The sequence below is a fragment of the Kryptolebias marmoratus genome, linkage group LG17 (genome assembly GCF_001649575.2).
Source record: "Kryptolebias marmoratus isolate JLee-2015 linkage group LG17, ASM164957v2, whole genome shotgun sequence".
NCBI classification, from domain to species: domain Eukaryota; kingdom Metazoa; phylum Chordata; class Actinopteri; order Cyprinodontiformes; family Rivulidae; genus Kryptolebias; species Kryptolebias marmoratus.
In genome coordinates, this window is record NC_051446.1 from 15,225,050 (window position 1) to 15,252,284 (window position 27,235).

Genomic DNA, 27,235 nt, shown 5'->3' on the forward strand with positions numbered 1-27,235 from the left:
GAGCCCGGCTCCATGGAGGTTCCCCTATTTCAGCCGAGGTATCCTGATAAGTTGGATGTTTATTCATCCAGGTTTTATTGACACATCAAAATAGAAAACAAAGAACATTTTTAAAATGGCTTTAAAAAATCTCATCTCTCATTTACAATTTCTTCTCAGCCGTCAACCTTTTCACCACACAATCAAAGTTTAATGGCGACCGGATCAAAATGAAGAAAGTCAGATTTAAAAGGAAAAAAATGCTAAAAGAGCTTCATTGCTGTTGTTTCTACAGCTCTTTTAACAAAGCAAAAAACAATAGCAGGCAAGTGAAAACTACGCTGCTTTGTCACCGTTTCTCAAAGGTTATGGATCTCAAATCTACACAGAAGCACAAATAACAGTTTTATTATGTCCATTTTAAAAGTGATTGTAGAAATCTCAGCAAAAATGCCATTGACGTGTGAATGACACAGCAGAAACGGACTGTTTTGCAAAATATTCATGTTGCGGTGGGCAGGACCAATATAATTTGTTAAAATTTGAACCTTTTGTTTTGAAATTTAACAACAGTTATCAGAGCATTTGGGATATCTAGAAGAGATCCCTTCCTTTCCAAACTCAGCATCAATCTTCCTTAAATAATTTATACAAATTCTAGAGTTGAAAACCCAATAAACGTGAATGAGAACAGTAAGGGTTTGTCACAAAATGAATAATTAATGTGAGACATCTGCGATGTTGACTGCAAACAGAGAGATGGCATTCTGGATAGGTGAAATGTTCCTTTTGACTAAGTAAATTAGAATGACAGATACCTGCTTTGAAGAGCCTGTTTAATTATTATATGATGAATCGGCTTGCCATATTTTATTCTCCTGGTCGGGTGTCTTCCTGAAACTAAGCATTCACCTCATCACCTTCCTCCCTGTGGCCTCTGTGGTCGCAGAGAACACCTCCCTCTCTGAAATCATGAAAGACATTTGTAAACACTGCCAGACACTGCGGTGAGGGGATCCCGGGGTGCTTTCAAAATAACTTGGTACGCCTGTACAGACAGCTTTATGATCTGCAGCTTTTAGGATGACATTTAGACAGTGACTGGTCGTATGAATTTGTAAAACCATACATGCCTGAATAATTAAAGTATAAAAATCTGGAAGGCAATAAGTGTATTTTATAAATATAGGCTATTTCATAGTTAAACATTTAAAATATTGCAACTGGTTTAGAAACACGAACAAGCTCAGTTTGGAGAAACGAGTTATAATCTGAATAGACTGACGTGATAACAGATGGATTGTTACCAATTCAAAACATCTCCAATCTCAAGAAAATCATAGCAGTATGTGTGAACACTAAAAATCTTCACATCACTTGTCAGTTTTGCATTGCATGTTGTTTTTTTTTCTTTTACCTGGAAGATTATGGTTATTTACAAGAGCAAATAGCAGCAGCACCAAGCTGTAGCACTTCCAATGCAGCCTGGGGACATTTTCTGCAAGGATATCATGATATTTTTTACCAGAATAACAATGTAATGCTCAGACTAGCCAATAGCTCGAATTAAACTCTATTTTTCCAGACTGCGGCTGTTTAAAGAGCTATCTACAACAGGTAAAATATTAATTATTCATAACCTTTCCACAAAACCCAACTTCAAAAGATATGAATCACTGCTTTAATAGCACTAATATACAAGTTTTTTTAAAAATAAATATTGTTTGTCACCATTGATGTAAGCTGATAATTCAATATCACAACGATGGATTTCATTATTGTGTTTATTGAATGAACTGAGGTTCCAAAACAACAAAATATAATTTACACATTCTTTGTCTTAGTGACTTTATGTCATCAGTCCTAACATAGCAGCTAGCAGAACCAGTTTGTCTCAGTCCACGTCACATTTTCACTGACAAATTTACAATATTTCACAATAATCAGAAGTCCACGAACCAAAATGAACTGTTTATCTGTGAACAGAAACGGTCACAAAAATCACACAGAAATGACAGTTCACCAAATGTCTAAAGTAGGACGTTTGAATGCATAATCTGTAAAATGCTTTTTAAAAAAAGTCTCCAAAATCTCAATTTAAAATGCATGTGGGGGTGGATAATTCCCCTAAGCTCATCTTCATCTTCATCTGCTTGAGTTTTACAGAGGGATTTGTTTTCCAACCATAAAGCAGCAATAAAATTATAATATATATATATATTTATATTCACTAATCCAGCTACTTTTGTTTGGCTCTTCAACTTCTGACAGAAAGAAAATAATAATACCATAAGGGCATGATGAACAAGCCTGACATGAGACATTCCAGCCTGGTTTAAACAAATACTAAGAATTCACACCTTTTTGTCTTTTAAGAAATAAAGCTGAAGAATAAAAAACAAAAAACAAAACTTTGAGGTTTAGAGGACAGCCTGATAAAAAAAGCCCTGCATCAGTTCTGTCCCTTAAAAGGGAAACTAGAAAATAAATCATCATTTTCAGGTTTCTATGAGTAATCTTACATTCTGATAATCCCTGTATTCATTGCAGGAGCTTAGGCTGAAAAAGTAACGTTAGATCGCCTCTGTGCAGGTTCTAATGTGAGGATTAAGAAGAGATTAACAAGATCTTCTTAACTCTATTAAGAACTACCCCACAGAAAGAACCTATATTCAATCACTGCAGAGGTTTCAACTATAAAGTAACTGGAAACATGTACTTACAGTCATTTTCAAACACACAACAGACATGCTTTTATGTGTTCCCTAAAGTAAAATCTAAATCGTCATTGTATTCATTTCATTGTCAATTTAATGGCGATAAACGTTATGGAAGTATCCATCTTCAGGAGCCGTTATGTAAAAGTCTCTGAAGAGAAACTGAAAGAAAAACAAAAAGAAAAATGAATTAGATGGCACCAAACACTGGGGAGGCCAACAGTTTTCTACAAAAAAAAGACTTTGAGCTTGAATGTAAAATCTTGGCTTTTGCAAATGACATAAATGTTGCACTAAGTTAGATACGGAACAAACTGGGTGTTTAATGCATCACTGTTTTGGAAAAATATATAATCTTCATTAAGTTTTTTTCTCCATAGTCACAGTGTTGCAGCGTGCAGAATGTGGTTTTGCATTGCCTTCCTGAAATAAGCAAAACATTCCCTAAATTAAAGGCCTAGCATTCCCTAAAGGAATGCACATCACCCGCCGCCTTTCATACAAGGGTTTTAAATTAAGGTTATTGTGTGTTGAGAAGAGAAAAAAGTGTTACCAATAATCACATGCAACATTACAAGGTGTCATGCTCAGAGCTGTGAGCATGTGGTAAATGTGGTAAACGAGCCTCAGCCACTAACATATCTGACTTTAGATGTCTAACTTCAGCTCAGTATCTGTAACATTTACTCAGCTGTAGCCATTTTTGGGTAGGCTAAGATTGATTAGCTGTGAAGGACGTCTTGGATTGCATCGACTCCAAAAATTGTTGTAGACGAAATTCCGATAATTCTTTTCTGAGAGTTTCATTAAAATCAGTCCATTGCTTCTGAGGTGTTTTGCTAACAGACACTCATACGGATAATGCCAACGTTTTAAGCAAAGATCTTGTGCAACGAGTAGCGCTTGGATTGTGTGTTGTGATTGACCCTCAGTTACTGCCAAACCAAACTTTAGCTCAAAAGCTATAAAATTGACTGAATTATAATCATTTTTGTTTTTTCTAAGGTGAGTTGGCTGTGGTAGCCATCTTGAATTGGGATAGGTTCAAAAGCTAATTGGTTTTAGAGGAACGTTCAATGAATATTTCCTGAAAATTTCAATAAAATCCTCTTTTGGTTCCTGAGATATTTTGCTAACAGACAGACACCTGAACACATGCACACACACAGACCTTTTGGCGGTGGGCGGTAAAAAGATACAAAATATAAATCTGTGTTAGTAGTTTGTAGTAAAATGATCAAACTTACAGTTTACAATTAGGATCCCTCAGACAGAGTTTTTACACAGACCTGGAATGCATCGATCAGATGTTTGCAGTCCTCCACCTTCTTCTCTCTGACGCTGGGGAGTCAGATAAACAAAACTCCTTTACCGGTCTGAACTCTCAAACATCCAAGGGTTCAATCTGATTCATGCACATTTACAAACGGTATAAATTTGGAGACGTGTGGGGAGCAAATATGCAAAAAAGGAATTGTCGAGGCGTGGCTCCAAACCTGCACAACTTCTTTTATTTGCATTTGGCGAGCAGCCCTGCAGACGTTAATCACTGCTGCTCTTTGAACGAACGAAACACGAACTGTCAGCCTGCCCGTGTGCAGGAGGTCCTCGCCATCCTGCACAGATCTAACTGTCCATCTCCGCACATTTATGTAGGATTTCTGTTCTTTATGTCAAATAATGTCAAGAGCATCTACTGAAACCTGAAGTCAATGATCCTCCCACACATATACGTTGAACCCACACGACAAGCTTACATTACAGAGTTAATGACTCTTACTGTAATTAAAGGCAAAAAGTGTTTTGATAGAAACCTTACCTTTTCAGTTTGAAATTTTGAATGTATTTGTTATATGAAAAAAAAAAAGTTTTCATCGCTCGCAAGTGTGCGTCATTGCTGTTAAAACTCACCACCTGTCAGAGTCCTCCTTGATAAGTTGGCATGGTGCGGGCGCTGCGTCGTCAAAATGAGGCATTTTGACAGAAGAGAGCTGCTGCAGGAGCCGCAGTCAGCTGAGACCACTGACGAGAGACAGAGGGAAACGTTACGCTCGTGGAGAGGGAGGGAGACATGACAGTATAACACTACATACACATTATAAAAGCTACAGGATATTAAAGACCCAGCATTTGTGGGAGGAATGCATATCGCCCTTTGCCTTTTGTTATTTTTTAAACTGAGATCATCTCATGTTAAGGAACTACGGAGTTATAGCTGCTTTGGTCAAACCTTACAAACAACAAACATGCTATAAACTACTACTATCTGTAAAACTGAATAAGTGATAGCCATTTTTGTGTTGGCCTATTTTGAATAGACGTGGCTGCCACCTTGAATTGCACAAGTTGTAGACGTACATCCAGTGACTATTTTCTGAAAGAATTATTCAAATCTGGTTTAAAAGATATTTTGCTAGCAGGGTTGACTCCAGTTGTTCATGGCAAAGTTTTAAACAAAGATCTTGCTGTTAGTGAGTTCTGTGTCCCTCCTGCTGCTTTCATTCATTCATTTAAATAATTTAACTCATTATAGTGAAATTCCTTAATTAATGCTTTTTTTAATTGTCCTTCTGCATAGCTGTCATTTAAAGTCTGATTATGAATCACAATAGCCTCTAAAAGGCTCTTAAATGCCCCCACAGGGGAGCAGGAAGTAGGCTTTTTATTGGCTCCTGATTTAGTTTAAAAGCAGGTTTGTTAAGGTGCTGAGATGAGAACAGTGCATTTTTTAAAAATTAATAGTAAAAAAACTGACATTGAATAAGCTTTGAAGAAAAGCTGCTTAATGAAAATAATTAATAATCTGAAAATAATACATAATAATAGGTGGTAAAGACATGAAAAATTGCAATATCTAGTGAACTTTGTGGCCAAATGCACCCAATTTACTCTTTTAAAGTTGTTAACATAAACAGAACACCACAATCAAGCCTGTATCACTAAATCCACTAAATAAATACGTTTTAAATAACTAAACAGGTACATTTTGTGCATCATAAGTCTAAAAGTTTAAATGAGTTAAACTTTCACATCGTTTCAAGCGTTTTAATCAGATAATTTAACTCCTCCACTAGGGGGCGACAAACACTGACACGATCAATTTTAAGGCAAATAGGCCTCTAGGGTGTGTGACAAGTGGGATTTCATTTAGAAGCTCGCCCACCTTTTGTGACACGTTTTTATTACCCTATATTCTGATTCTTAATTTATTTATGCATCTAGAGATAATGACAAGGTAATAATGTTGGTCTAACCATTAACAGCTTTAAAAGAAAAAATCTCAATCGAGAGCAAAGCACCTCCCTCACCTCAGAACCCACAGTTCCCTTCCTTCTTATAATTACTATAAAAGTCAGTGTGCCATCTGCTGGCGCGAACAATTATGTGCATTTGAGTCTAATACCAGACAGGTCTCCCAAATAATAAGCTTAGCAAAGAGAATATAAACATCTGTTGCTATGTGAGGACAACATGCAGTAGACGTACTGAAAGTAAGCAGAACTGGAATTGACTCTTTGTACCAAGAACTAAAACATACAAATTCAAATAGATTCATACCAAGCACAAACAATGCAGATAACTTGTTCTAGGTCAGATGTTTTTCATTATTGTCAGTATTGTCTGTGGCTCATTTGTTTCATATTTGCTAACCTTTTTTTGTCTAATTCAGGATATTCTGCTAGTGTTTGTGACCACTTCACATCTCTTTTTTAAATTGTTTTGCATATATTTATAGTTTATTTGGATTTATAAATGATGTTAACCGTCTAATTGGGGTTATTTTCTATATTTTTTTGGCAATTTCCTGGATCATCCATGCTATCGTTGTGCACCTTTGTTGCTGCGGTGCCTAGCCTTTGTCATTTCTGCATCACTTTGTTGGCATTTGCATTGAAATGAGATCGTTTTGTATATTTTCAGCTGTTCTATTGACAAACATTACATCTCTTTTAAATGGTATATATTTTTTTTTCATTTATTCGGGCGGACAAGACGATTTGCCCCCTGACTCCTTGGGTCAAAGGCTCGTGTCCTGAACACCTAATATGTATGACACTTGTAATAGTAATGTAATAACAGATAAACACGACCTGATTTATTTGCTAATTTATTTCACTAAAATCAGAAATTCATATATATATTTATATATATATCCCTGTCAGGCAAATGGCAGCATTTAGTTTACTGTTTTACACACAAATCTGGAAATGATTTTGCAACACACTGCAGGCCAATGAATCTGGTTATGAATCAAGTTTTTGTTTTTTTCCTGTGTGCACTTGAATGCATCACAGCAAATCGCTGCGTGCGGGGCGATTTGGTGACTCTTTTGTGTGTATTTATAGTCATTCCGTGAAAAATGGGTATCTGGAAAGGCAAGCAGGAGTATTTGGCAGACTGATAACCGGTGAATGGAGGTCACAGCAGATACGGAGTGAGACACTGAGGGGGAGAGGGAGAACGGACAGCGGCTATCCGCCTTCAAAAATGGCGTCTCCGGAGCAAAATGAGTAAAAATTATTAAAACGCGGCCTATTTCGTTACACTTCCTCGTTCGGATTTTGAGATATTTTCTCGTCCTGGCGTTTGTTTTCTCCGGCGTGCGCGTCGTCGTCGTCGCGTTTACTCGAATGGCCGACGAAGAACAAAAAGGGGGAGAGCGTATTTTGGGAAATAAAAGCAGCCCAGTTTTATTTTGATGCGTCGTTGCTGACAGCTAGCATCTGCTGCTAAGCCAGTAGCTCCGCTCCGCGAAGGGGGTGGGAACGATTTGCATGCGAAGAGAGAGGAGAGGAAAAAAAAGGAGAGAGAGATTTTCAAATTGGGGATTTCTTTGCTCGCCCATGGGGAATGATTGCAACCAACGTGGCCCGTCGAATGGTATCTATTCTAGAGCTAGCAGCGTAGCCAAAACTAGCCCGAAGAAAGGGGAAGAGAGACGGTGAAAAAGGGACGCGTTCAAGTCAAATGTTTGAAAGCAATTCGCCCATCACCGACCAAATCATCTCTTCATCATGACCGCAGCTGATTTTAGACCTAATCTGCCTTCGAGGAAATGATAAACGTGAAAGGCGCAGGAAAAGGAGGAAGACTGGCTTTTTTTGGAGGTGGTTGGATTATAACCCCGTAGACCCCCCTCTTTTTTCATCCAGCTTTCTCCTCCTCCCCACCATTTCTCTTTCAATATGCTGTTTTCCTGAGGACTTGCCTGTGAAACCGGGAAAAATAGCTTGAAAACGGGACAGACTGGATTTTTTTTTTCTTTCTCTCTCTCTCTCTCTCACCCTCCCCACACATATTGTGTCCTGCTACGTTCTCGTCGCTCGCACTTGTGTACAAGACATAAATGGATAGAAATTACCCGGGAACAGGATTTGGTGATTTGGGCGCAGGAGCAGGATGGAGTTACGACAGAACGGCGAAAGCAAGGTATGCATCGGATTCAGACAATGTGCACACGCATCCGCGGTGCTTCGCAAGGGGCACGGTGTGACCCATGTAAACAAATTGGGAGCTGTTAGCCTCGCATCCAGCGCCGTGCCGTGCCGTGCCATGATTACGGGGCAGCGCATTGTCATCCGAGCAGTTGCATATAGATAATATTATAAACAGGAATGGATAAGTGTGTGTCGTGGGGGTGGGCGGGGTGGAGAAAGGAAAGGTTGGGGAATGAATTGAATGTGATTGACAGACATGGAGGGTTTTTTTTTTAGGCTGGACCTGGCGGGATGGATGCATGGATGGGTGGATGGATGGAGGTGGGGGGATGTCTGTGTGTCCATTGGAATTATTGTTCCCCGTGTGCAGGCCTGGATAGATAAATTCATAGGATTCATGATAGAAACTGGCGAGGAGTGCAGACGCAGCAAACCCCCCCTTTTCTCCCTCACACACACACAGCAGCCCCCCTGACACACATCGACAGGATAAACTGATGCATATTAACCGACGGGGTTGTATTTAATTACACTGTAAGCTTAAAAAAAGATTTATAGAGGCTGCGCCTTTCACGTGAATTTTTGAACGCGTTTTTGCTCGAAAGTGTAATTAGTGGTGGGGTATTTTAAATGCTCATTTGCATAATACAGCCATGTCGATTTCATCCTACGTGAAAGTTGCATTTTGCCACTTGTGTCCAATATAAAGCAAATCCTGAATAAAAACATGAGATGGAGGATGAGAACTGCCCAGCAGCGCTGGATGTTAGCTTTAGCCTGTGAGCTAGCGCTGCTGTGCGAGGCCTGTGCATGTTAACATCTTCACCCCCTCCGTTCCTGCACATTGAACAGTTCAGCAAAGATTTGCTTCTCTTTTTTTGTGTGTGTGTGTTGTTAATTTCCTGGTGATGCCTAGAAGCCAACATGCCCTGAGCTCTTTCATTTGGATAAACAAACCAGGCTGTTTGCTGGTGTTTGCCTGCAGCTTGGCGTGCATTTGCGTCGACATGCATCATTCAGTTGTTAGCTACATCACCATAATAATTAGCGGTCGAGGATATGCTAATTGCTCAATCGTGGTTCGAATTGGGTGAAATTTAGTTGTTTTACTTGGTCCAATTATGCCTTTAGGTTCCCTGTGTTGTATTTATACGCAAGACTGGCCTCGCAGTTCGGGCCTACTTTCTGCATTTCTGCTGCTAAGCGATGCTATCAGCAACATGAATGCTAACATGAATCTGAACAAGCAGCCACGCATTTTATCGGGATTCTGTCGATGCAACTGGAAGATTTTAATGATAACCCGTTTTTGACAATCATGTACGTTTTCCAATTATGTAATAGATGGGTATTTAATTTCCGTTTTATTAATTGCAAATTAATCACTCTTTTATTTTTTTTTGGTTTAAAGAAAATGATTAATTGCTTGTTTCAGATTTGTAACTTAACACACACTGGAATAAACACTTAGACTGCAATTGTGTAATAATTCATTATTAAATTGCCTTAATTTGTTTTTTATTACTTCATAGGAACGTTTAAGTTTAATTTGGAGACCAAACTAATAACCTCTTGTTGAAATCTGATGCATGGATTCTTTTAATTAAAGTACAATTTACTTACACATCAGATGCTCTGTATTGTTAATCAGCTAGTCTTTTTCAAGGCCCACATTTTTAGGAACAGATTAGAATTATGTTAATATACTCCAAGATTAATGGCACTTCCACAATCCCCCCCACCCCACCCCACCCCACCCCACCCCTTACCCTTTTTCTTTCCCAGTCTTGTCTATGGGAGTTCCAGATCATCCCACCCTGAGTCTGAGCTCCTTCACCGACAAGCCTACGCCACCCCACACCCTCTGCAGGGCTATGCTACCAATCACCACCCAGGGAGCTCTGGCCAAGGCGGGGCTTGGGGAGCAGCTGGACGGAGTTTGGGTAAGATAAATGTCATACCTTCCATGTCACCAGCATAAGGGGCCCTGGCAGTGAATTATTGTGTCTGTCCGTGCAGGTCCTGGTACGTTATCGTCACTGAAAAAAAAAAAGTGCACTTAATAGCTCAATTCAGTCAGAGCCGCAGATGCCAAAACCTGTGTTTGTTCCTTAGGACAGTTTTTGCAACAGCTTGTAGGTCATTTTCAGCAACAGTGATGAATATACTTACAGGTTGGCTTTTTACCCTTTGACAATGTGTTTTTAGATACATTACTGATGGTTTGCCAGAAAAACTTTTCTTTTATGAAAATCAATATCATCTTTAATGCTTCTTGTTTTATGCACATTTGCTCAACACATGTCAAGTATTTTCAGTAGAATAAACTGTTTTTTTTTGTTTTGTTTGCTTTTTGTGATTGTTTCTTAAAGGTCTTTCGGGGCTTTTTGACACGGGCCTGCACCATGCCAGCCCTTCTGCTCCTGATGCCTCGGTCATGAATCTGATCTCAGCCCTGGAGTCCCGAGGTCCCCAACCTCCGCCCTCTGCCTCCTCCCTTCTTTCTCAGTTCCGCACGCCATCCTGGCAGACAGGTGGGGCTATGTTAAATCCTCCCTGATGTGTTGACATTCAAATAGGCCCAATGTCAATATGACATTTAAAAAAAAAACTCCCAGTGTTTGTCTGCGATATTATTATTCTGACAGTGTTAGTATGTGAGCATTTTATTTTGTAAAATTTAAGCATGTCTTTGTATTTTTGATGGTATTACTTTGGAATACTTTTATTGTTTTATTTATAAAGTGTAAATAATAGGTTTGTGATGAGTAATTTTGCTATTTCTTTCCTTTTCCTAACAGCGATGCACACACCTGCTCCTCCTGAACTGTTCATCTCTGGAGCCCTCCCTGGCTCTGGATCTTTTCCATCCTCTTCAGCTCTATCAGCATATCAACACCCAGCATCTTTCTCCAGCCGCTCTTTCCCTGCTGCCTCCCTCTCCCTCCAGGACACACCCACATTTAGTCCCACATCCAATGGTCTTCTGTCTCCACATGATCCTCTAATACACATCAAAGCCCCCTCGCAGTCAAGCCTGGGTTTTGATAGACTCCTGTCCTCACAGGGTGCTGCTGCAGCTGCCTACAGGGGTAGCCAGGATCCCACGGGCGCAACGTCGGCCCAGGCGTCTTCTGCCAGGCATCTGCAGTCGCACCAGTTCAATCTGCTGTCATCTCAGCTGCAGGATCAGTCCTCCCAGCTGTATAATCCGTCAGTATTTTCCTCAGCCCAACCCCAGCCTCAGTCCCAGTCGCAGTCTAACTCTGCTCAAGAACGGGCCGTGCCCCGCCAGGACAGCGTCATCAAGCACTACCAGCGGCCAACGCCGTCTCAGTCACAGCTCTCATCCTCAGCTGCTCACTCGCTCCAGCACTATCTCAGTTGTGGAGGGGCAGGGTACCAACAGATTGCCACCCACCACAGGCATGCTGGTCTTTCTTGTAGCCCACTAGGTGACCAGAGCCCCTCATCTGACCATAAGCCCAGTTCTCGCACTGAGCAGTATCGGCCAATCATTCAGCCTCCCTATTCGTCCTCTTCCTCCTCTTCCTCCTCAGCTGGTAAAGGTACCAAAAGTAGCTCTAGTAGTGGCTATTCTTCTGGCAGTTCTGCTTCATCCTCAAGAACTCCTCACACCCCCCCATCAGCTTCCTCTACCTCTTCTTCCTCGTCATCTTCTTCAGCTACTTCGGGTGCTCATCCTTCAAACTCAATTCCCACCTCCAGCTCGAGTGCGGCTCCCTCTAGGCAGCAGCCACCTCCTCAAGCAGCTCCACCTCCCCCTACCCCTCAGCAGCAACAGCCCCCTGCCACATCCACCTCAGCGCCACAGTCTCTTCCCAAATCTTGCCTTTCTGGTTATGGCTCTCCTGTGCCCCCAGTGAAGACCCCTACCTCTGCTCTTACTGGTCAAACTCCACCCCAACAACAAACACAGTCATATTCCCCTAATCAGCCCCCAGCATCCCACCTGGCACAGTCTTATGGAGGCTTTAATTCACCTCAAGCTCAAGACCTGAGCGCTGGTACAGGTGGGAAAGGCTATGGGAGTTTAGGGCGAAGCCATTCATATTCCACTGATATATATGGAGCTGATTCTGCTTATGGATCACTTCCTTCTTCTCTGGGTGGAGCTGGCAGCCCGTCATTAGGCTACGGCGCTCCGGGCCACTCACCTGCCCTTTTAAGATCAAGTGGTTCATCAGGTAGTGGAGCATCTGGAGGAGGGAGCAGCAGCGGCACAGGGAGTGGAAACTCTGGGTCAGGAGGAGCTGGAAATGGTATGACCAATGAAAGAGGCGGAGGAGGTAGTGGTGGAGGCTCCTTTCATCTTCCAGACTCTAGCCCCTCCCCTTCTGGCAACTCGGGCATCATCCGTCCAGGGTTGCACTCTCCAGTTCCCACTTGCCCCACTCAGTCTCCTGGAGGTGCAGGCTCCAATAAATACATTTCCTCAGTTCTCTCACCCACTTTCTTAGCCTCCCCACAAGGCTTCCCCGACACCAGGGGCCCCACCTCCCAACCTCAATCATATCATTCTAACTCCTCTAAAACAAAGGCGGACACTTCCATGTTAGGAGTGGGCTCTCAGAGATCTCAAGAGGAAGTGGATGATGATGAGGAGTTCTTGATTCAGCACTTGCTTCAAGCCCAAGCAAGTCCTGCTCCTCAGGCTGCTCATCACCATGCTCAACAACAGCCACAACAGACATCTCAGCAAACACAGCCCCAACCTCAGTCAGTACCTTCAACCAGTGATTCAAGCAAAGGGATGAGTTATGACATGGGCAAGACTTCTGAGGAGAGGTACCACCCCCAGAGCGTTATACGTACCCACAGTGCCACATCTACTGCTGGGGTAGGAAACGCAGGTTCTGCAGGGTCCATTTCTGGGCTGGAAAACCAGCTGGAGATGTCACTAAAGAAACAACAGCAGCAGCATCAACAGCACCACCATCAACCGCAACAACAGCCACAAAGGAATGATAGATCTGTTGGGAGCAGCAGAAGCAGTGGTGGGAGAAGCAGCACTGAACAGGTGCATTCCCACCTCCATCACCATGACAACCTTGGCTCTGTTGTTCACTACGGTCGGGGTGACCCATACTCCCAGCACTCCCTTGCTCCTCAGCACTCCTCACATAGCCAACATGTGTCCTCACACTCACAGATGCCACCTCACACCCAAATGGAGCTGCAGAAGAAGCCACAGGAGCGCACAGAAATCCCATATCCACGGAAAACACCAGAACTCCAGCAGCAGCATTCTCAATCTCAAGCTACCGTGTCCCTCATGGACTCCCCCACGGATCAGTCCCGTCAGCCACCGCACCTGCTGCAGTCTGTGCTGTCTCACACCACCCGTAACAAACTGGAGCCGCATCAACCACACCACAAGATGGACTCCCACCAACAACATCCACAACAGCACCACAAAATGGACTCCCATCGCCAACACCAACAGCATCACAAAATGGATTCTCTCCCATCACATCAGCCACATTCAAAAATGGACTCCCACCCTCAGCATCAGCAGCACCAGAAGATGGACTCCCATCAGCATCAGCAGCACCACAAAATTGATTCTCATTCACAGCATCAACAGCACCATAAAATGGACTCCCATCCCCAACAGCAGCAGCACTCGATTGGCCAGCAGCAAGCTGTGATGGAAGGAGCAGGTGGGAGACTTGGAACGAGTAAACATCAGGCTCAGTCTCAGTCCCAAACCACCCAGCTCCAGCTTCAGCTGCAGTCCCAAGCTTTGGAAGTGGCAGCAGCTCACTACAACCGTGGTCCACATCAGCACGACCAGAGCCAGGTCAAACAAAGCTCAGTGGTCTCCTCGTTGGACATGCTGGAGCGCTCCCTTTCCCAGACCTCTAGTGCCGATGTTGGTGTTGCAGAAGACAGACATGGTGGACCAGGCAGTGCAGGGAGGAGCGGCGGTAGCAGTGAACGTCACAGACAGCCGCAGCAGGAGCCACAAAGGCAGCACCCTCCTCACCATCAGCCGCAACAAACCCATCACTCACAGCAACACTCAGCCCCTGAACTTCACTCCTTCCTCTCAGAGCCCGATATCGGCTTGTCCACCCCATCTCACATGCACCACCTTTCGCAGCATCATGCACAGCAGCAACAACAGCAGCACTCTCATCACCCTCACAACCAACCCCACCCTCAGCAGCAGCCTCCTCATCCTCACCATATACCTCCACCTTCTGCATCAGCCCACCCCCAGCCTCAACCTGACCCACAGCAGCCACTCTCAAGCCAGCTCCCTCCTCAGCAGAGCCAGCTGGACCAACAGCGCTCAGAACAGCACCAGTTTGACACAGTCAGCCCAGTAGAGAAAGCAGACCAGAATCAGCAAAGTAACCGGTTTGTACCCTTAACTTCTATCTGCTTCCCTGACTCACTCCTTCAAGATGAAGATCGCTCCTTTTTCCCAGGAATGGAGGACATGTTTTGTGCTGAAGACTACAAATCAAGTTGTGCTGGTGGTGCAGGACCTGGGCAGGAGGAGATGAATGAAGGCCACACTGGGCAAGAAGGAATGGATTCAATGAAAGCTGGACAAAGTGCAACAGGAGCAGGAGGTAGTAGTGGACCTAGCTATGACATAATGGGCCACCATGGTGGAGATCAGGCTTATGAGCCATACTGTCATGGCCTGGAAGAGCCCAGCAACAACACCATGACTCTGGATCTGGACTCTCTTAAAACACATGAACTTCCTTCCACTGTCAACACTGAACAGTTAGGCTTGATACAGTCCCAGGCTCCAGCTATGGGTATGGGCTCTAATACAGCTGGTCCAAACAACTCTGGAGCTAAAATGTCCTCAGGTCCTGGAGGCACTGGCTCAGGAGCAGGTTCTGGAGGCCTCCAGTCCCCAATTTTCTGCTCATCTCGCCCTAAGAAGCTCCTCAAATCCAGCTCTTTCCATCTGCTGAAGGAACGCAGGGACCCCAACACACTGCCTAAGAAAAGTTACGCTCAAGAATATGAGTTTGAGGACGATGAAGATAAAGCTGATCAGCCTGCTGACATCAGGTTGAACAGCCGCAGGCTGCCTGACCTTTTACCAGATTTAGTGTCCAGCTGCAGAAAAGGAGGAGGAGGTGGATCATTAAGCCCTTTAATGGGTGACATTGATTTTTACCACACCTCTGGCTACTCTTCTATGGGATCACACTCTATCCTGCCTCCGGAAGGACCCAAGAAACGAGGCCGAAAGCCCACTAGGCCGAAAAGAGAGGGTCCTCCTAGGCCAAGAGGCAGACCTCGTATCCGCCCTATGCCTGAGCCCTACACCCCACGAGGCATGATTGGGGATATGGGTGGATCAACAGTTGGAGCAGGATTTAGTGTGGAAGGACGGGGCAGGGGTAGAGGCCGTGGAAGTCGAGGAAGAGGAGGGAGGAGGGAGGATATGTACATGGAAATGAGCGGGAAGGAGCAGGATCAGATGCACGCACATCACCTTCATCAGCAGCAGTCACAGCAGCTTCATCATCAGCCTCAACAGCAGCACGAGCCCATCCCACCTCTCAAGGTCAGTGACATTCTGCGAAGGAAAAAAAAACCACAAGTCTGAATATAATGAATTTAAAATGAAAAGAAGAAGTATATTGGCACTACAAGAACGCAGAGTTGTTACACGTATGAGAGCTGTCTGGGTGTTAACCAAGGTTTTTTTTTAGTTGAGCTGAGCAGAACTACTGTTTATTTCTTTTCACTGATCCATAACTGCACTTCCTCTCTCACTCTTATTTCGATGACATATTTATCACAGTTGGTGTTCGACTCAACCTGTTTGTCCTCTTTTTAATGCTGTTGATTTAAACTTAGTAATTTCTTAGATCCTTATTAGATGAATCACTCTGCTTTGCTTTGTTTTTTCTCAGATCAAATTGCCAGTTGGTACTCTGTCCTCCTCTGACGCCTTGCTGAGGACAGACTCTTTGTCTGGCACCGACCCTGCTTTGTCAGACGGCTCTGTTGGCTCAGCTCCCTCGCTTGGTTTAAGTCCTGGACCCCCCTGCAGCACTGAGAGTGCTAGAAGCCAGGACAAGAACAAACAGAAAAGCCAGATGATAAGTGAAGGAGTGGATGAAGAGGGATTGGAGGAAAGGGTAATTGCTAGATGATGAAATTTTTTTATGCTATGCACAGAATGATTATTTTTGCATGAAACTGGATTTAAATGGTTATATTTTGTAACATAAAGGTGTAGAGTTCTCTTCTATAGCTGAATCATGCTCTCCCCTTTACTTCTTTCAGGGAGATGAGAAAGATTCTGAGTCTAAAGCTGGTTTTGTCGCGTCATTCTTGGACTTCCTCAAGTCAGGGAAGAGACCCCCTGGGTTGGACATCTCCCCAGGAATGGAACCTGACAACGGTGAAACTTCGCCCTGTAAATCAGGGGGTCTGCGCCCACTGTCTCCCGCACCTCCTCCCCCGCCACCGCCGCCTCCATTTGGGGATGGTGAGGGCAGCGGGGGTCTGGCCCTGGGCAACTGCTCCAGTCCCAAGCGCTTAGAAGATGAGCTAAAGAGGAACCTGGAAACTTTGCCATCATTCTCCTCTGATGAGGAGGATTCGGTCGGAAAGAACCAGGACCTCCAGAAGAGCATCTCTTCGGCTATTTCAGCTCTTTACGACACTCCTCAGCTAACCTCAAACATTCAGCCTCCCCTACCACCTCCTCCCCCGCCTCCTCAGACTCAGCCTATTCAGGCTCCTCTTACCCCCACATTGCAGCCTCCCACACTTAGTCCGCAGCCAACAGTGCTAACCCCTCATTCCCAGCCTGAGTCTAATGAACCGGAGGTCCTTCCGCCAGAAGATGGGGACATGGAAGAGAGCAAAGAGGAGGAGAATGAGGAGGAAAGAAGCACTGAAGAGGATGAAGAGAAGGATATTACAGAGGAGAGGGAACCACAGCTGGAAACCCTGTGTTCTCCTAAACTTGATGGTGAGGTTTGGTCTTTCCTTGTTTGTCGCCTCACATCCTATCATCTTATACATAGATATTTTTTTTCCTTCTATTTACCTTAGGTTTTCATTTTTATTTTCTTTCCAAAATGTCCTGTTATGGTTTTATTAAAACAATTCCAGGTGCATGATTAGAAGGTACATGGACTTTCTGTTTTATTTCTTGAAGATTCACTTCTTATCTGAAAGGCCTCTTCAGTTCTAATTATGAAAGGATAGTTTCAAACTTAGAAGTTATATTTGGGGCAATCGCTTTAAAAGTGTCACTGGAGTCACCATGAATCACTGACTCATCCGTCCTTCCTGTGAGTCGCTTAGGTCGTCGTTTTCTGTGAGTTTACTAATCCAACCGAGGGTGTTTTGGTCTCATGTTTCAACTGTTGTGAATAGTTTTTAAATCTCGCAAGGAGGAGATTCAAGGCTACGTTGTATACTTACTGTACATAAGTTTTAAAGCACCACTCACGTCTTTATATTTTGCTCTCAAATAGCCAGGCTGTCTTGTAATCTTTTGAAGTGGTCTTGATCAATAGTTCTCCAGGCTTTTAAAAGGTCTCTAAAGGTTTTTATTTGGACTTTGACTGCTTTTTAAAAGCAACCAAACTCCCAAGAAAATCATTTGAAAAACCTTCAGAATTATTGATCAAGACCACTTTAAATTAAAGGCCTAGCTTTCCTTTCAGGAATGCATGTCGCCCGCCTACTTTTAAGTTTAACCTCAGATAGTCTTTTAGTGAGAAGGGACAGAGTTGTTGGGAAATTTTGCCGGATGTGTTCGTGTTCAGAGTATAATATAGGGAAATTTATCTGCTGCTACCACACAAAATGTAGCTCAGAATCTGTAAAATTGACTAGCCATATTTGTTTCCAAATATTAGCATGTCATCTTTAATGTTGATTATTTACTACTTACTTTATGTGTTGATAAGGACTCAGCTACTACCGGAGCAAGTTTTCAATATCTATAATAATTGATTGAGTTGCTATGGTAATTAGCTGTGGCAACCATCATGTACGGGATTGATTCTTAAAGATAATCAGTTGTGGATGTCCATCCAATGATTTCTTTCTGAGAGTTTCATTTAAAGACAAACAATTACACAGATGCAGACATAGGCAACAACATTATTGCCCTTTAGCAGCAGATAATAAAGATTATGAGTAAGTCTGGCTCACTGTAAGTAAATTATCCAGAAATGAGGAATCACTCACTCACTCTGTTTTATAGATGTTGGATAAATGTTTCACATAAATTCACTCTTTTACAACATTTGTGTTCTCTGTTCAAAATGTGCACAGAACTGCCCTCAGAAGATCACTCTTATCTTAAAATTGAAGCTGGAGAGCTGATCCTGATGACTCTTTTTGTGTCTTGGTGCAAGTCAGTTTCTGTCTCAGGAAGAGCTGTTTTTTAGACAAAATCCTGAAAAAAGTTTCTAAACCTTTTTTTTTTTTTCTTTCCCCATTCAGATTTTTTTTGTTTTCCAAACTTCTTAAGTTTTCTTAAATCAAATTAATTATATCCACATTGGGTTTTTTGCTGTCTTGAAAATCCTATTTTCTGTTAAATTTTGTATAAGTACAGGAGGGTATGGAAAAAAAAATATTTGTTTCCAGACCGTTATTATGTAGTCTAGTTTCTACCAAAGAGAAAAAATCATGAATGTCAAAAAGCAACTCAGTGTTTTTTCACATTGTGTGTGTAAATATATATATATATATATATATATATATATATATATATATATATATATATATATATATATATATATATATATATATAAACACACACAATTGATTGGCATAGTCACCACAATGTCACATTTTGATTCATCTAATGCATTTAATCTTGAGTTTACCGTTTGAACCACAACTATCTTGATTTTTAAGTCTCTGACTAAAACGTCACACCTTTAAAGTTGCTGCAGGTGGCTCTGCCTCATGGCCCACTAATGACATTTGCATTTCAGTTCAGTCCTTCCATAAGTGACGTGTCTTTAGTCAAGACCGTTGTCTCTAAATTTCTACCATTACAGCAAACTTTATCAAATCAATTGTATTTGTTAAGCATGCTAAAAACAACCAAAGCTGAACAAAGTGTTGTACAGTAAACCCATAAAACAATTGAAAAAAAACAAAACAATTAAAACAATATACTATCAAGTTCAAAGAAAATCTAATCAGTTTTATGGCATACATGGCTGAAATATTTGAATGTTTAAATAAGAAGTTCCGAGTAAAACACTTTGTGATCATAAAGAAGCTTAAATGTTAATGCAAAGCATTTGATGTATGCATTATTATGCATCATATAAATTGTTAGTAATTGTTTTATTTCAGCCATGAATTCTGCAGCTTTTAGTATTTTACTCTAATTTTAGTCATTGTTTTACAAAATAAACGTGTCCCATTGACGAATGTGATTATAAATGTATTAGAAAAAGCAAGTGACAGTTGTGTTTTGCCCTGATTTTCTGCATCATTTGTGTACAGGCTGTGTATTTTTGTGGTGTTTGGAGCATTCATACATTGAAGCCCTAGCATTGTCAAAATATATATTGTAAATTTAAAGTGACTGTTTTTCATTAGGTAGTTTAAAAAATGGCCTAAAAATTGACCAAAAGGTCTTAAAACGTAAGCCTGGAAAAATCTCCAGCTCCCATTATAATCCACATTGCAGGAGAAGGATGTTTCAACCCTAAAGTCAACCAAAAACCTTCACACACAGACCAATATTTGGTCACTGGAACACAGTTCTGACTGTGATCGCCATCAGGCTGATAGAGAAGAACAATAAGAAACATAAATACATAAAAAGCACAAAATTCCAACTCCAGACACAGATAAATTTGTTGATACCCTTTTTATTAAAGAAAACCCCACTATGGTCACACATAAAAGTCAAATAATGCAAGTCAGACATTGGACTATTCTGAAGTGGCCTCAGAGTCCTGATCTTAAATCCTGTTGGACATCTGGGGAAGGAGCTGAAACCTGCAGTCTGGAGACAAACCTGAGACAGAGCTGTTTGTTCACAATAAGTGGGCCAAAAATATCTGTGGACAGGTGCAGAAGTCTCATAGAGCTACAAAAATTGCTTGATTGCAGTGATTGCCTCAAAAGGCTGTGCAACAAAATATTAGGTTAAAGGTATCATCCTTTTTTAAGGCCAGTTTTTTTTTTTTTTTTAATTCTAGTGAACCAAAATTCAAAAGCAATATCTGATTCTCATTAGTTGATTTTCAGTCACGTTTTTTCTTATTATTACTTTGTCAGTTTCAATTTTTTTTTCTGTGATCTTTGTAGGTTTTTCTAACAAAAGGGTACAAACACATTTATTCACGCCTACCTCTGTGCACACTGAGGGGGTGGAGGAAATCTAGGAGAGTAAAAAGACACTCCATCCAACACTTAGAGCGTAGTCTTGAGTCTCCCTGTTAGGATAATTGAAAAACCATTAATACCATCAAACTCGTGACCAAACCCAACCCTTGGCCAGTTGCTGAACAACTCAAAAATGACAGTGACCCACACAGCTTCCAGGAGACGCTGATGGATTAAGGATTTCTGTGTCTCCTATGACTCTTTTACTTTGATTTATTCAGTCAGATCTTATAAGCCTGAAACTCCCAATCCATTATCAGAACTCAAAGAGCCTCTTTGATGAGAGGTTAAATGTCTTCCAGATACAATAAAAGTAAGTTCAGCTGCCTTCTGTTCAAGCTCCTGGGATCACATCGACCTGGATGACTGAGAACCTGCAACGACCCAGGAGTTAAAATTTAATTGTGTGCAAGTTTGATTTTCTTTAATTCTTTCTTTTTGTTCTTTTCAGCTCCTCTTCCTGAGATTCCACCTGAGCCAGAAACTCCTGAACCTCCTTATATCCCACCATCTCCTACTTCATCCTCTTCTCCGTCCCATTCCCCCCTCCCTCCCCTCTCTCTCCCCTCACCCCCACCTCCACAAGAGGAGCAACAGGAGGATTCCCAGCCTCCAAGCCCCGTTGCTCCCACATCTCCTTCCCCATCACCACCACCACCACCTCCTCCCCCACCGCCTCCTCCTCCTCCCCAACGTGCTGCCACCCCCCAGCCTGCCACTCCTCCACCGGCCTCCCCTCCTCCCCCACCCACTACTCATAAGGAGTCTCCCGTGCCATCCCCGGAGTCTCCTGCCTCTCCCGAGGAGCCTCAAGCTCCAAAAATTACCTCGCTGCACCTCGCCCAGAAGCAAGAAGATGCAGCCATTGTTGGCGAAAGCGAGGAGGATGAAAGCGAGAGTGGAGGGGAGGGCATCTTCAGAGAAAGAGACGAGTTTGTGGTGCGAGTGGAAGACATTCGAACACTCAAGGTATTTGTGAGTTAAGATATGAGGCATCTTTGTTTGGCAAGTCACCAACTAGAAATGATCCAACATTTTGTTGTCTATGTTTGGCTTGAACTCGTAATGTTTGTCCTTCTGTTGCAGTAAGTTGCAAAGTTGCAGACACTTCCTTTTTTTTTTTTTTGACTTGTTTCTTTGTTGTGTGTTTATGCACAGCTGGCTCTGCAGACCGGCCGGGAGCCTCCACCAATCTGGAGGGTGCAGAAAGCCCTGCTGCAGAAGTTCAGCCCAGAGATCAAAGATGGGCAGAGGCAGTTCTGTGCCACAAGCAACGTGAGTTCACCCCCAACCTGCAGCGGTCTAACCACACCTGCAAACAGTCATGTTTATTTAAAGGCTCTTTGAACTTTTAAATCTAATGCAACTAAAAGACTGTGGCTTTTACTGGTTTAGTTTGGTCACAAAGTTTTGTCATGGTCCGAATAATTTTAAAAAAAAATCTGTTTCTGGTTTAGTATCTTGGCTACTTTGGAGATGCTAAGAGGCGGTACCAGAGAATATATGTGAAGTTCCTGGAGAATGTCAACAAGAAGGACTATGTCAGAGTTTGCTCTCGAAGACCTTGGCGCCGAACTGCTCCTGGTCTTAGGTACAAATATTCTTTCATTTAATTCTTTGGCTTATTAAACTGAAAATTAGGACAAAAATGGGTCATTGATAGTTGAATAGTCCACCATTTGTCAGTTCTGTTGGGTAAAAGTCAAACTAAGTTTAAAAAAACAGGAAAGCTGAGTGTATTTGTACATATTTGTATGCTTCTTTTTTATGTCCAACAGACGACAGTCCCTCTCTAGAATGGCGTCCCCTCCTGCTACCCAGGCACCACTGAGAGTTGTGGAAAAAGAGGAGCGCATGGCTCCTCCACCAGTCCAGCGTGAACAGAAGGAGAAATCGAAAACGGCATCGGCAAAAGAACATGGAGAGAAAAAAGAGGCTGCAGCCGCTGTGCCAAAAGCCAAGGAGAAGGAGAGGGACCATGAGAAGGAAAGGGAAAAGGTAAAGCGTGCACAGCTACAGCAGGAGAAGATGGAGAAACGAGTGCAGCAGCAGCAGGAAAAGGTGGAGAAGCGCATGCAGCTGCAGCAGGTGAAAGCGGAGAAGCGAGTTCAGCCACAGCAGGAAAAGGCAGAGAAGAGAATACAACAGCAGCAGGAGAAGGTGGAGAAACGTGTGGGCACGGCGGAACGTGGTAGAGCAAAGGAAGACAAGAAAGCTGTGGAGAGGAAGGAGAAGGAAAAGTCTGAACGACCACCCAAGTCCAAGCCAACGAAAGTGAAGGCTGAGCCCCCACCCAAGAAGAGGAAGAAGTGGCTGAATGTACCATCATCAGTACCATCATCATCTGACTCTGACTCATCTGATGAGGCGGCTAGTGAGAATGAAAGTGAGATGGGATTTTGATTTTTAGTGCTTGAATTTTATACTTTTGTAGCGCAACTCTAGCAGGTACATTGGAGAGATTTAAAACTGTGGTTCTCACCTACTCAGTGCCAGTGAAGGGTGGAGTGAACAACCGCGCCATGAGGGAAATGTTCAGGAGCTACGTGGAGATGCTGGTAAGCACAGCCCTGGACCCGGACATGATCCAAGCCCTGGAAGACACAGATGGTGAGAACAGCACACACTCCCTCTGTAATTACTTGGATGAGAACCTTGCTCTAACTTAAATGTTTTTTCTTGTTTATTTTTTTCAAATATGAAGTTGTCAGGTTAAATACTCCTGCCAGATTATAGCCCAGCTGGCCAAACTTTACTTAGATTAGGAAAGGATTTGTTGACAGGCATTCATATCAATCTTTTAATGGGTTTTTCAAATGTATATAAACAAGCTATGACAGGTTAGTCAGAAGCCCTGGGAATGTAGATGCATCTGCAGCCAAGGAGACTTGTTCTGAATTTGCCCTTGATGTAAAAATGATTGGCAGCTGCATGAATGATGACTAATGAAAACCTCCTGTGTCTGGATTGGCCATCAGATGAGCTCTACCTCCCCCCAATGAGGAAGATTGACAGCATCCTGAGCGAACAGAAGAGGAGGTTGTTGAGGAAAGTCAGCATGGGTTCTCAACACCAGGTAATCTGCCCTAAATATGCTGCTCCCCCCTCAGAAACTACCAAACACAAACACATTTCAATTTCCAGTTTGTCCTTTTCTGCTCTTTTTTCTTTTAGTTAATATTAGCTTTTCTAAGAAAAAAACAAACAAACCTAATGTAACTATTGCCATGTGCCATTTTCTGAATAACTCATTTTTTCACCCATGTCCTTGACAGGAGGTTCTGCATGCTTACCCCCAAATAATTACTGACCCCTTGGACACAGGAGTGGTGAGGGTGCGACTAACTGGTGACGCTTACAATCGAAAGACCCTCAACAGAGTCAAGAAGACCCTGCCTAAACCACAGGTAGGGCTGTGTGATGGCATTTATTTAATAGTTGGGACCTTTAAGAGATGCCAAACTATATTTTAACAAGAGAAACAGACAGATTTAGCACAAATTTCACAGCAGATTGGTATTTACAAGTTAACTTATAATGCATTTGTGTTTTCTGTTCCTCTTCTCCTGTTAAGCCAGACGTGACAAATCTGCTCACTACTTCCATCACTGAAGAACATTTAGACTGATGTTAGAGATTTGCATTGCCAGTTTGCTATCACATGTCCTCTACTGATTTCTGGTTGCACTTTACACTGCACACACGGCTGATCAGGACATGGTCTTTTCAAGTCAGCTTGTTTATTACACAATTTGTACAGCTCAGACCAGCAGTGATGAATGTACTGGTCACATTAAATATAAATACAAACCTGTATGAGACTCGGTTCAGGCGAATCTGCAAGGACTTCTTATTTGAATTTAAAAGAAAATCCTTGAGGTTATTTTTTTTTTTGCAACATACTATTTTGATTTTATTTGTGAAATTTTAAAAATACTTATATTCCTGTATCTACAGTAACCTTTTGATTTAAAAAGTGTAATTTGATAAAGCTGATATTTGTAGAAATCATAAAAGTCCCAGGCCAAAAGGAAGGATAAGTTTGAAGAATCAAAAGTGAAACCATGACTTGATGAAATTTACTGTGTTAGTACATGGTGGGTAACATCTGCTGCAGGTTTCTAAACCTACTCCACCTCGGTTAGTTTTATTTAAAACCCAGAATAATGTTACCTTTTGTTTGCCTTAGATTAATTTTGATATAATTAACCCAATCATGATTTAACCTTTTCTCGACAGGACCTAAAACTGTCACCTGAGATGTACCGGATATACAGCCTCTATCACTCTCTGCATCACTATAAATACCACACCTTCTTACAGTGCAAGAAAGAGGTAAGAACGTGTTAGTTTGCATTATTTTAACGCTCAGTTAATCACCAACTAGTTTAATGACGAGCTTCAGCTGCCGCATGCTTTCTCTTTGGCTTTGTGCCTCAGTTTGGTCAAAGTTGTCTGTGTTTTCATTCCACTTTTCCAGACCAACACCATTGAGCAGGCAGCTGAGGACCCGGGCCAAGAGGAAGTGGTGCAGCAGTGCATGGCCAACCAGAGCTGGCTGGACACCCTCTTTAGCTCCTTTATTGAGCTGCTCACACTCAGCACCAAAGCCTGAGTTAGTCTCGTGAAGAGACCTAGTGAGCTGAAATCGGAGGATTTAAAACAGAATTAAAAAAAAAAAAAGAAAATGAGATGGATCCCACTGTACAGCCCCCCAGACCCTCTTTAAATCTCTTCAGATCCGAGGATGATGTTTTTGAAGCCCTTGGCGAACACAGAAGGGTTTGTTGATGTGACCTCGGACACTGGCCTTTTTTTCTTTTCTTGTTGTTGATCAATCACTAAAGAAACGTCTTATTTGTGGGAGTTGGACCCCAGCGGATTAGGGGGTCACCCGAGGCTCAAGAGGGAACTGATCATTGATGAAAGGGAGAGATGCATAATGGATGGACAAAAAAAGAGGAGTCGTAACGCCAAGTCAAAGGAGGAGCCACTGACATCTTGTTAAATGTGTGTCATAAAGACAATAGTTCAGAGAAAAAAAATACTATTACTGCTTAGTTTTTACATAAATTATTTTTTGAAAAGACTAACATCAGCTGTCAGCTTTTGAAAAGAGTGGAAGAAGGCGAGAATGCTTTTTAAACTGCGTGTAGAGTGTGCCGTGAGCAGTGTGATCATGGACTCGTCCAGGAAAAAAGAAAGTGTTAAGAAACGCTCCCTCTCTCTGTCGTCGTATGAAGGGCAGCACCAGTCAGCTGTGTGATAATATATAAACACATTTTTATTATTTATATAAGGAGGTTTTTAACTTAAACTCTCACAAGCGCTGGTTTGCTGTCCTAACATTTTAAAAAAGCTTTTTATTTTCCACAGGATCAGTATACAATCATAACCCACATATCCAAGTCGTCTTCCCCTCTATACAAAAGAACAGACCTTGAGACAGAAATATTGTATTAAATACAGTGGGTGTAAAATAAAGAAAAAGACAAGCAAAAGTCAAAAAAGAATGGTAAAAGTTATTTGAAACTTAACATTGTTGTGCTTCAGTTCAATCTTCAGTCATGCAGGTGCAAAGAAAAAGAACTATCCCTTTCCCGTGCGGGAAGGAGGAGTATAAATAAGTAATATTTAAAGAGGAAATAGTCATTTCATTTTTATCATTTTGATGTCTGTGCATACTATGACTTATTTTGAAAAACAATCCAATTTTCCATAAAAAAGGAAAAAAAAAAGATGTGTAAATATTGTACAGTTCTTGATGAAATTCTTTGTCCTTCTGTACATTAACTCTCCTGTATTTGAAAAACAAATAAAATCTACAAAGAACAAATGGTTTCATTTTCTTACTTCGTGGGTGTATGGTTGCATAGTCCTGCCCATTGTAAAAGTAAAGATTACAGACATGTCGCTGGTTTTCTGATTAAAAGCTTGTCAGTCAGTTTCGGTTTGCACTCAGATGTGTGTGATTTGTCGTTTTTTTTTTAGCTTGAATGTTTCCCACAAATGTGCATGACACTGCGACACATTAAAATTAAAAAATGAATCTGGACTTACTGTTGTCAAGAATGCTTCAGCTTTGAACCAAAAAAAACCCCATTATCTTATGCTGCGTTTCATTTACCTCTGATGTTGTAACTCAAATCTTGGAATGACATCATACCCAGTTGGAAACCAGTATGATGCAGTTGTTGTGCTCATTAACCAGGTTAACTATTATTAACAGTACAAGTCTATGACAATGGACCTTTATGACAATGGATTTCTATGCATTCAAACCTTGCATCAAACCTTGGGATTCTGTTAGTGCACCAAGTCGAAATTCCAACTTCAGGGAACATTCCAGTTTATTTTTCCCACTTGGATTTCAGATATTCCAACTTCTGAGTGCACATTAAACATACCCTTGGACTTTGAAGTGAACAAGCCAATAACACAAGGGCATATTGGGGAAAAAAAACACACACATACACACACTCAATATTAATTGCATTATTTTAAATTTCTGACCACTGGATATCTTCTTTGTCTGTTTGTTTGTTTAATTTCGCGAGCTCATCCCTTACTGATATTTCTTGACCTACGGATGGGTCCCAACCCTAACTCTGATTTTGGGAGCCAGAGGTTTAGAGAAATGAACATCCAGGAAGTTAGGAGGGTGTTTTCTATAAGTTAGAACTAAATAACCTTTAGGAACACTGCAGAGAC

At 42.0% G+C, this 27,235-nt stretch overlaps 1 protein-coding gene and 1 long non-coding RNA gene across 2 annotated transcripts; one reads left to right on the forward strand and one right to left on the reverse strand.

Annotated features, from left to right (window-relative positions):
- Positions 1–1,745: 1,745 nt before the first annotated feature.
- On the reverse strand, positions 1,746–10,000 carry LOC108237192. Its single transcript, XR_001808624.3, has 4 exons — positions 9,904–10,000; positions 4,608–4,718; positions 3,944–4,037; positions 1,746–2,858 (listed from the first exon to the last, which is right to left on the reverse strand). It is a non-coding gene; the product is annotated as an uncharacterized LOC108237192 (long non-coding RNA).
- prr12a (proline rich 12a) lies at positions 6,968–26,343 on the forward strand. Its single transcript, XM_017418448.3, has 15 exons — positions 6,968–8,126; positions 9,920–10,077; positions 10,507–10,668; positions 10,936–15,698; positions 16,051–16,278; positions 16,427–17,120; positions 20,976–21,493; positions 21,683–21,799; positions 21,982–22,115; positions 22,303–22,910; positions 23,015–23,134; positions 23,503–23,600; positions 23,800–23,931; positions 24,764–24,859; positions 25,005–26,343. The coding sequence occupies exons 1-15, from the start codon at positions 8,044–8,046 to the stop codon at positions 25,137–25,139; spliced, it is 8,046 nt and encodes a 2,681-aa protein (XP_017273937.1). The 5' UTR covers positions 6,968–8,043; the 3' UTR covers positions 25,140–26,343.
- Positions 26,344–27,235: the final 892 nt, after the last annotated feature.

Excerpts from the sequence above, each read along its gene's own strand:
- prr12a (XM_017418448.3), top strand. The coding sequence starts at position 8,044 with ATGGATAGAAATTACCCGGGAACAGGATTTGGTGATTTGGGCGCAGGA. Across the intron at positions 10,078-10,506 it reads AGCAGCTGGACGGAGTTTGG|GTCTTTCGGGGCTTTTTGAC; the intron begins GTAAGATAAATG and ends TGTTTCTTAAAG. Across the intron at positions 16,279-16,426 it reads AAGAGGGATTGGAGGAAAGG|GGAGATGAGAAAGATTCTGA; the intron begins GTAATTGCTAGA and ends TACTTCTTTCAG.